At 47.4% G+C, this 10,261-nt stretch overlaps 1 protein-coding gene across 1 annotated transcript in view; it reads right to left on the reverse strand.

Moving 5' to 3' along the window:
• Positions 1 to 9,970, reverse strand: part of slc35f1 (solute carrier family 35 member F1) — a gene marked incomplete at both ends in the record, with an annotated part of 30,919 nt that extends 20,949 nt beyond the window's left edge. The window contains one exon of the mRNA XM_084454185.1: positions 9,861 to 9,970. Within this exon, the coding sequence (XP_084310311.1) occupies positions 9,861 to 9,970 (110 nt within the window). The remainder of the gene's footprint in view (positions 1 to 9,860) is intronic.
• Positions 9,971 to 10,261: the final 291 nt, after the last annotated feature.

Consider the following 10,261-nt stretch of genomic DNA (forward strand, 5'->3'; position numbering starts at 1 on the left):
TACAGCATTGTCCCCAAAGCTCTACTTCTCTCTCTCTCTGAGGAGCTGAACTCTGGTGGAGAAGCCGTCCTGGAGAGTGACAAGGCCGTGGTGACAGCGCTCCAGCCTGCCAGTACTGCACTACAATCAGATGAGGATGTGGATCACTTGACATGGAAAGTGAGGCGCATCGTCACACCTGCAGGTATATAGGAAACGCAGTATTGGCCTGCTAGCTGCATGGTTATATAAGCTATAGAACACTTAAATAGGAAGAGCCTTCCACCTCACATCACAAGTCCTGTTTCACCGTTGATAACTTTAAATCAAATTTGAAATCCACATTTTCTCTTGATTTTAGTGCAGTCTGAACTTTCCCTCCTCTTAATTCACTTAGTTATTTTTCCAATATCCTCTCACTGCGTTTTTTAATCCGATGTTGATTTAACAGTTATTTTTTAAATCTTATTACTGGGTTTGATCATTTTATCCTTGCATTTTAGCCCTGTGTGCCAGTCTTTCTTTTACTCCTTTTATTCCTTGGATACTTGTACCAATAATTCCATCTGTTTCATGGATTAATATGTGTATTGCACTGTGATTTTAATTTACAATCTGCTGTAATGACTGTACACTTTGCACTTTGGCTCAACCCCCATTGTTTTTAAATGTGCTATATAAATAAAGGTGACTGGGGCGCCCCGGTGGCTCATCGGTTAAGGCGCGTACCGCGTGAAGGCTGGTCCTTAACGCAGCGGCCCGGGTTCGAATCCGGCCGGGCCTTGTGCTGCATGTCCCCCCCCCCCCCTCTCTCTCTCTCTCTCTCCCCCGCCCCCCCCCCACCCCACCTTTCCTGTCAGTCTACACTGTCCTGTATAATAAAGCAGAAATGCCCCCCAAATATCTTCAAAAAAATAAAAAAATAAAAGGTGACAGGACTTGACTATGGAAAGGGGGGGCAGACGAGAAGAAGGCCTCGTCGTCTCAAGGGCGGAGGACAAGAGTGAGCAGGACCATGTGAAAGGAGGGATAGACGCCTGAGGGATGGAGGAGGAAGGCAGCTGTAATTAGCTGCCAGTCCCCCATTCTTCCTGTGAGAATGAGAGATCGACGTAACGAAGGAGAGGACCAGACGGGACACACTCCATCTACCGTCAGACACACCTATGAGAGCATCCTCACATCATGGGAGGGGGAGAGAGAGAGAGAGAGAGAGAGAGATCTACTGAGTCAGACCCACCTATGGGAGCATCCTCACATCATGGGAGGGAGAGAGAGAGAGAGAGATCTACTGAGTCAGACCCACCTATGAGAGCATCCTCACATCATGGGAGGGGGAGGGAGAGAGAGAGAGAAAGGGGGAGATAAGAGGGAGAGAGAAAGATCTACGGAGTCAGATCCACCTATGGGAGCATCCTCATCATCTTGGGAGAGAGAGAGAGAGAGAGAGAGAGAGAGAGAGAGAGAGAGAGAGAGAGAGAGAGAGAGAGAGAGAGAGAGGGGGTGGGGGTTACTGCAAAGATACAGATAAGTCTCCCCAGCACAGGAGAGAGATGGAGCGGCGACAGGTAATTGGAGAGGACTGTATTGAACTGAGAAGGATGAAGAGCAGTGAGAGAGAAGAAAAGAGAGAGAGAGGATTTAGGAGTAAATGCCTCGGCAGTGATGAGAATACCAGCTGGGAGTGAGGTCTGATAATCAGTGCCCAGGTCTCTGAGACGACCTGCTGACTAAAACCACTGCTGGAAAAGTAGAGTAAAGGCCTTTAGTTTAACTACTGCTTGTTGTCAAAGTGCAAACCCATAATGGAATATTATGAGGAAAACATACCGATGTGACTAACACCAGATGCCTCTAATTTCATTCTGTTGATTTAATTTGATTGTGGATTGAATGTATCACAATCCCTGAGCTAGTGATCCGACTAATCAGGGATGGGACAGATGCTGCCGTCAGCCAAACATCGGCCGACAGATGCTGCTATCAGCCTATCAACATCTTCACCGTTATTCAATCATCCAATCATCATCACTCTTCACCGCTATTAAATCATCTCCAGAAATTACCCCCCCCCCTCCTCCCCCCCCCACACACACACACACACACACACGGAAAGACACACAAACACACACCTGTGGTCCAGGCTGTGGTAATGGCCGCCGCCGCGCCCACCAGCCAGTGCTGCCGTCTACCTGGACCATCTCGGCCGCTGGTGGACCAATGATATGATCTGCATCTCCCAGGCTCATGAATGATTCATGTCCGCCCACAGCGAAATAGTTGAAGGCCAGTCAGGTTAACAGACCTCATGAATATAATAACACCATCTCACAGTGCAGTACCTCTGAGATGGAGCAGACAGATCTTGTACCCTGGGGTGATTCATAATATATCCAGAGTCTATTATAGTCAGTTATATAGTAGAGATGGTCCTAAGGAGCTTTAGACAGAGAAGTGCTCAGTGTCACACTGAGTCCAGAGGGAGAGTTTTCCTGTCAAAGAGTTCCAATGTGAGGAGTTTAGCCTTAAATTACATATCAACCAAGCTCCAAGGAGCACGGTCCGCGTCAGACTTCACTCAAACTCTACCCGCCCCCCATCCCTCCTTCCCTCACTCCCTGTCCGCTACCATCTCTCCTTCCCTTAGAGGCTCCTTCACATGCCATCCTTCTCTTCTCTCCTCTCTTCCCCTCCTCCTCTCCCCGCACAATTCTTCTATCCCTCTCCACAAGTATGTGCCTGTGCTTGTGTGTCTGTGTATATGTGTCTGCGTATGTCTGTGCGTGTGTGTGTATATATGTGTGTGTGTATGTGTGTGTCTATGTATACGTATGTACGTCTGTGTGTATGTATGTGTGTGTGTCTGTGCGTGTATGTCTATGTGTATACATACGTATGTGTGTGTGTATGTGTGTCTACGGTATGTGTACACGTATGTGTGTGTGTCTATGCGTATACTGTACGTATGTGTGTGTATGTGTGTGTGTACTGTATGCTAGGTGTATGTGTGTGTACTGTATGCGTGTGTGTATGTGTGTGTGTACTGTATGTGTGTGTGTGTGTGTGTGTGTGTGTGTGTGTGTGTGTGTTTGTCTAGCTCCAGTGTGTATTGATTCACCCCCAGGATCTCTTTGTCTCCAGAGTCAGAAGCTTCAAAATCAGAAGGAACCAAGAACAAAGACGGAGACAGAAGCTGAGTCAAGCACAATCAATGGGCCGGCCCGCATAGTATAGGATCCACCCACCCACCCACGCACAAACACACACACACACACACACACAGACACACCTTATGTCCTTCAAAATATATGAATTGTTACCATCTGTCATCTGTTCTGAGGACGAACTACCATCAGTCTTTGAACTGACAGGCGGATGGACAGACAGACAGAGAGAGGGGGCTGACATAGGGGTTGATCTGACAGCAGTGTGTGTGTGTGTGTGTGTGTGTGAGTGTGTGTGTGTGTGTGTGAGAGAGACATAGGGGTTGATCTGAGTGGCTGCTTACATTAAAGCTCATATTGGCCGTTCTGAGCGTCGGACAACACATTGGTTCCCGGAGCCGTCTTTCTTTAGCTACAGTTTGAGCCACTGTGTGACACACCGCCGTTCATCCAAGTAGGGATGTAACAATAACCGGTATAATGATAAACCACAGTAAATTTCCATTACATTTATTGTGATAAAATTATCACTAAAACTGTGTTTGATTTCCGCACCTTGAAAAACTCACTTGTAAATACTGTCAAGCATCAACCAAAGTTCGCAACAGTACCCAAGACGCATTATTTTAGTGTTTATGCAAACAAAAAGTGCATAATGCTGCTAATTTTATTGTGGTTTTCAATATAAAACTCAAGAGAAATTATTTCAGTATGTGTATCAGACGTTTTTGAAAATGTTCAGCACATTTTATAATACCGCGATAATACTGATAACCTTGATCATTTTGCTCACTATAATCGTGATGACATTTTCATACCGTTACATCTCTACATCCAAGCTCCTTGGTCGGATTTGCCCCAGAAATGCGAGGCGCCTACTTGGCTTCAAAGATGTTCCTGTTTGTTGGGGCTTTAATGCCCCCGGCCCCTCAGTCCCTGCCCCCTGCCCCTCAGTCCCTGCCCCCCCTCCCCCCTCCCCACCCTAAAAACAGTTGGACAGAGCTGGAGTGTCCTACAGAGTTGATGTCATCCTGCAGAAACAGAACCCCTCTGTGTCTCACTTCCTCTTCCTGCATTCATGACCCCTGAGAGAGCACTGCAGCACACACACACACACACATACACACACACAGATACGTATACACACACACACACACACACAGATACCTACACACACGCACAAATACGTACACACACACACACAGATACGTATACACACACAAATACCTACACACACGCACAAATAAGTATACACACACACACACACACAAATACCTACACACACACACGCATGCAAATACACACACACACATACTGTACATATATAGTAGCCTACACATACGTTCATACACATACATACATACACACACACACACATACATATACACACACACATACATATACACACGCACAAATGCACAGCCGCGCACAAACCTCACATAAAAACGCACATACAGTACACACTGTACCAAACACACACACACACACACACACTATTCACTGTCTCAGTGTGAACAAGTTCCTTATTGAGACAGAAAGGCAGAAAATAATCCTGTTTTCCTCTTCTCCACTCTCTCCAGTTCTCAACAGCAATCTCCATTTTCTCCTTTCTCCCACTCTCTCTCTTTCTTTACGCCTTTCATCTTCCCACATCTCCCCTTCTTCCTTTGTGTGTGTGTGTGTGTGTGTGTGTACAGTCATTCCATGTGTGTGTGTGTGTGTGTGTGTGTGTGTGTGTGTGTGTGTACACTCTCAGAAAGAGGGTTGGTTCCTAGTAGCCTTTAATTGGTGAAATGGATCTAGCTGGAACCTTTGCTTGACAAACTAATTAAACCTGGAACAAAACATTTTTAAGGGTTCTCCAGAGGGCTCGTCTACAGGGACAACCGGAGAACCTAAGATGGTTCTAGGTAGCACCTTCTAACACCTTTTTCCACACCTTTTTTGGTGTGCGAGTCTACTATTACTGTACACAGTGTCTTTCTATGAGGCCTATTCCACAGGTCCTTTTTGGCTGGTGTGTGTGTGTGTGTGTGTCTGCTAAACTTCCCTAGCCCTCGTCTCATCAGCAGGTTAGCCTTTCTCTGCAGTGGGGAGCTGCCTCGCTGTGGAACAGCAGGGCTAAGAGCAGGATAACAGCTAGCCCATCAGCTGAGAATTACGCTCGTATATCGGTATCGGCTGATATTCGCCTTGTTGATATATGCCAAGACGACATTCACTGATGACAGTGGCCGGTGTGTAGAAGAAGTTTATATTAAAGGTTGTTTAATTCATTTGTATGATTTACATTTGTGCTCATTCAAACATAGTGTGATGAAGGGAAGAAAGACTTTAAAACAGTTCAGTTATTTTTTAATAATTAACAATTCTGTTTCCCTGGCACAAAAGGGTGAATAAATAACAACAAGAAAAAAATAAAAATAAAATAAACATTGGTATCTGCATCGCTATTAGCCAAATTGTTATTGTAAACATTGTTATCGGCCCAGAATTTCACAATCTGTTCACCCCTAATTCCTTCTTCTATACATGCTGACTGACTCAGACCTAGACCAAGACTGTTGGAAGAGGGGGAACGTGGAGGATGAAGAGAGGAGGAGGAGGAGAGAAGAGGAGCGTATGAGTGGAAGAGAAACTGTGAGATAGTGGTAAAGGTCTTGAGTGTCAAATCCCAGAAACCAAGCATCGCCAGATATAGCTGCCGATGATCCAGCGCTTTTAATTAACCCCTGAGCAGTGATAACTCTCTCTACTACTTTCCTTGACCTTCCCTCTCTCTTTTCTCCTTCACTACCTCTCTCTCATCCCCCTCTGTCTCTCTCCCTCTCTCATCCCCCTCTGTCTCTCTCCCTCTCTCATCCCCCTCTGTCTCTCTCCCTCTCTCATCCCCCTCTGTCTCTCTCCCTCTCTCATCCCCCTCTGTCTCTCTCCCTCTGTCTCTCTCCTTCTCTCATCCCCCTCTGTCTCTCTCCCTCTCTCATCCCCCTCTGTCTCTCTCCTTCTCTCATCCCCCTCTGTCTTTCTCCCTCTCTCATCCACCTGTCTCTTTCCCACTATCTCCTCACTCTCTTCTCCTTCACTACCTCTCTCCTCTCCCTATATCCTATTTTGCTACCTCTTTCTCTCTCCCCTCTGTCACCTCTCTCTCTCTTTCTCTCTCTCTTTCTCAGCAGCAGGGCACACTGGATGACTGTTGCTGAAAAATACAACCATTTCATTTACTTTCTCTCTCTCTCTCTAACTTTACAAGGGACTGCTGACGTGTCAGATCTAGAAAGCAACGCTGTCTCCGGGAAACTAGCGCGCGCCCCATGCATCCTATAAGGACATCAGGAAGAGTAGCAGAGTCAGCTATCTGCCATTAGCCAGCTCAACTATACAAGCACTTCCTGCCAGCCTCTTCTACATGTATAAAGGCCTGGGTCAGTTACATTGATCGGTTACTTGAAAGTATTTGAAAGTCATCGAGGCACATTTGATTTTCTTCAGTTAGCACTCGCGTGGGCTGGTCCATCGATTTCCTTTTTTTAAATTGAGCCTTTGTTTAACCAGGGTTCAGATAAATCAAATGACCCTTCCTCTTAGCACTTATTGTATTTGAACGTAGCTGTCCTTACACTTCTACATTAGCACTAGGGGCGGCTGTGGCTCAGGAGGTAGAGTGGGCCGTCCAATGATCGTAGGGTCAGTGGTTCGAATCCCAGCTCCTCCTGTCAACATGTCTTCATGCCTTGGGCACGCCTTGGGCAAGACACTGAACCACAAATTGCTCCCAATGAGCAGGATAACAACTTGCATGGGAGCTGCCGCCATTGGTGTGTGAATGTGTGTATGAATGGGTGAATGAAATGCCAGTAGGTAGGTCTCTGTAAAGTGCTTTGGATAAAAAGCGCCATGTAAGTGCAGTCCATTTACCACTTAGTTAAGCTCTTAGCTCCTGAGTTCCAACTACCACTTTGAACTGCAATTCTAACTCGCTTTGGATATAAGCGTCGGCTAAATGACTGGAATGTAATGCAGTATAGTGTTTGACCCGAGTCTGAAAGGGGTGTTGCAATGACTATTGAGGTTGAAAAACTGTTCTGCAGCCTAGCTAAGATCCAGCAACCATCCATCGTTGCTGTCAGATGAAAACCACTTAACCCCATTTTGCAGTTTTTTGTTGTTTTTTTCAAAATCAATTGAAAGCTGGGACTACCCTTTACAATCTCCGAACACCTCCTGGCCCTGGGACCAATTAAATGGATTCTCAACAGCGATTTATGTTCAAAAACAGATATTGAAATGTTCTTTTCAACATTCTGAAAGTGGTTTTCATCTGACAGCAGCGCTACAACAATACTGATGTCTACTGTGTCACCAGATGCCAGTCCATTAAGAGGAACAGTTTCAATCATCTCTAGTGAAGTCCAGTCATAAAGATGTGCTGTGTTCATCTCTGGTCTGGTCTATAGTGAGTAGTCACATCACTAGACGCATCAGATGCCTCGGCTGCAGGAATGCACAGTCATGCTGGCACGGGATGCAGGAGCTACGGTGCCCTGTGAGACAGGAAGTGGAGTCTGCTGGTCAGTGAATAGCTTCAGACCCCCCAGAACAATACTCTTCCATAAACCCTCCCTCCCCAAGGCACCCCCCCACCCCCCCCCCCCCACCCCCCACCTCAGACCCCCAAAATGCCAGCTATTCTACCCTGGGTTGCCAGGCAGCAACTGGGGTCTCTTCTTCTCTTCTGTCTTCTTGAGGTTGCAAACCTCCAGCTCAACGTTGGGTCTTGCAAACCTCCAGCTCAACTTTGGGTGTTGCAAACCTTTAGCTCAACGTTGGGTCTTGCAAACCTCCAGCTCAACGTTGGGTCTTGCAAACCTCCAGTTCAACTTTGGGTCTTGCAAACCTTTAGCTCAACGTTGGGTCTTGCAAACCTCCAGCTCAACGTTGGGTCTTGCAAACCTCCAGCTCAACTTTGGGTCTTGCAAACCTTTAGCTCAACGTTGGGTCTTGCAAACCTCTAGCTAACGTCTTGCCACCACAAGCCCAAATAATGTTTAAACAGCTACAATTGGATAACAATTTGCGCACCTGGTCCCACCTCCCAGACAAGTGAGAGAATAATAATAAACTGTTTGCGCATGAGGCGTCCGTAGGGAAACTCCAAAACCAAGGATTAGCCTACTTGGCTGACCAAAGTTGTGGGGTTTAGAAAATGTTGCTTGTTAATCCTCCATTTAGCATCTTTAAGATACATGAAAAAAATGATTGTGGTGTTTCTGTGTTTTGGTAAAGAGGGCGTGTTCCTGTGTTGTCTGTCTGGAGCTGGCAGCCCAGAGAGACAACACACACTGTTCTGAAAACCTTCCTCGAGGTAAGGAACTGTGAAGTCAGCATAACGCAGAAACACAGAAATCAATGTTTATCACGGTTAGGTCCTGAAGTGCTTCTCTCTCTCTCTCTCTCTCTCTCTCTCTCTCTCAACAACACACCCTCTGGAGAAATAAGCTTCTGGAAAATATGAGAAAGTACACACTTCAAATAAGTTAAAACAGAAGGGGCCCCTTATAGATGACAAATGGATGCACAACTGACTACAAATAAACTAACCCTAACAACCATCACCCTCACTAACCCTAACCAGGGTTACACTTTGTCCCCTCTCTCTCCTCTTCTCCCCTCTCACCTCCCCTTTCTCACTCTAGTCTCCTGTACACTCCTCTTCTCCTCTCACCCCCACTCTCCTCCTCTTGTCTCCTCTCCTCTCCTCCTCCTCTCCTCTCAGTGACAACAATATCCCCTCAGCATGGGCAACCTGATCTGTCTCCTCCTCCTGAGACATTGTTCTGGGAGAAAGAGAGGAGTAGCCGGGAGAGAAAGGAGAAGCAGATGGCAGGGAAAGGAGGAGGAGGAGAAAAGAGCATGAGGGAGAGAGAGAGATGTGGGGGAACGATAGGGACAGAGGGAGACAGTAAACGGAGGAGAGTCCCAACCCCAGGGCCACCAGCTGTCAGCCACCACTTAGGCCCTCTTCTCTCAGCTGGATCTTAGCAGCAGCGGACACGCGCACACACACACACACACACACACACACATTCCACAAGTCACAATCCAACACAAACCACCGCTTGCACGGCCAGCACACAAGCATGCGCGCACGCACACGAACATACACACACACACGCTTGCGAGTTGATGTATGATACTTCTCGCTTCTGTAGCAGTCAGCCTTTCACCAGCAGAAACTGACAGGTCTTCTTCAGAGCAGAGCAGCGTGAATGGGCCGCGCTGAAAGACCCCCGGTGGCGCAGGAATGCGAACTCGGACGGACCGGGGGGACACGCAGGACGAGACAAAAGGGGCGGGAGGGACCGTGCACTGGACATGCTGCTGACCCCACACCGCCAAGTCCAAATAAGATGATATTGGAATGTTTTTAAATATCAGCCAATTAGCTAATGTGCAATGACGCCGTGCATCGGTGTAGCCTACCTTTACCCCCCGAACTCCCGGACAGGTTCTTGAGAAGAACCTCACCAAGGGTTCACTTCGTTTCGGCAGATGATGATGACGTTTTGATAAACGTGCACTGAATTCTAAACTTCGACGGAGCGGTTTACAAGAGAACCAGACGAATCAATAGGCCAATATAGGCTGTCCCTAAAGTAGAATCCACGTTACGATATATCGAAATGGATCGGGGGCAATTGATCTCCCATCACTTACCTGTTCAATACTTTTCTAATCCTTTGGACCAGACTAGGCGATGCCGTGATGGTGTCGGGAGGGATCGTCTCAATCGTGGTGACAACATGGTTTTGCTGAACGGGTATCATTTCTGGACCGCACAAAAAAAAGATCTAAACGATCAAATGGCAGAACCTGGGCGCATTCTGTTCCGTACGAGGCGGAGAACGGAGACGGGTAGTAGGCTGCTCCACGAGGGCGACGGGAAGCGCGCGACGGACCGACGAGCTCAGCGTTCCATGGCTCGCGCAGGTGATCGTAAAGACGGGACAGGTGGGTCTCGAGCGGTGGCTGATCGTTGTTCAGCTCGCAGAGAGGTCATGCACGGTGCACCTGTTCCTGAGACGTGAGACGTGAGCCGCGACTCGTCAGGCGCGCAT

This window comes from Borostomias antarcticus, assembly GCF_949987555.1.
Source record: "Borostomias antarcticus genome assembly, chromosome: 19".
NCBI classification, from domain to species: Eukaryota; Metazoa; Chordata; class Actinopteri; order Stomiiformes; family Stomiidae; genus Borostomias; species Borostomias antarcticus.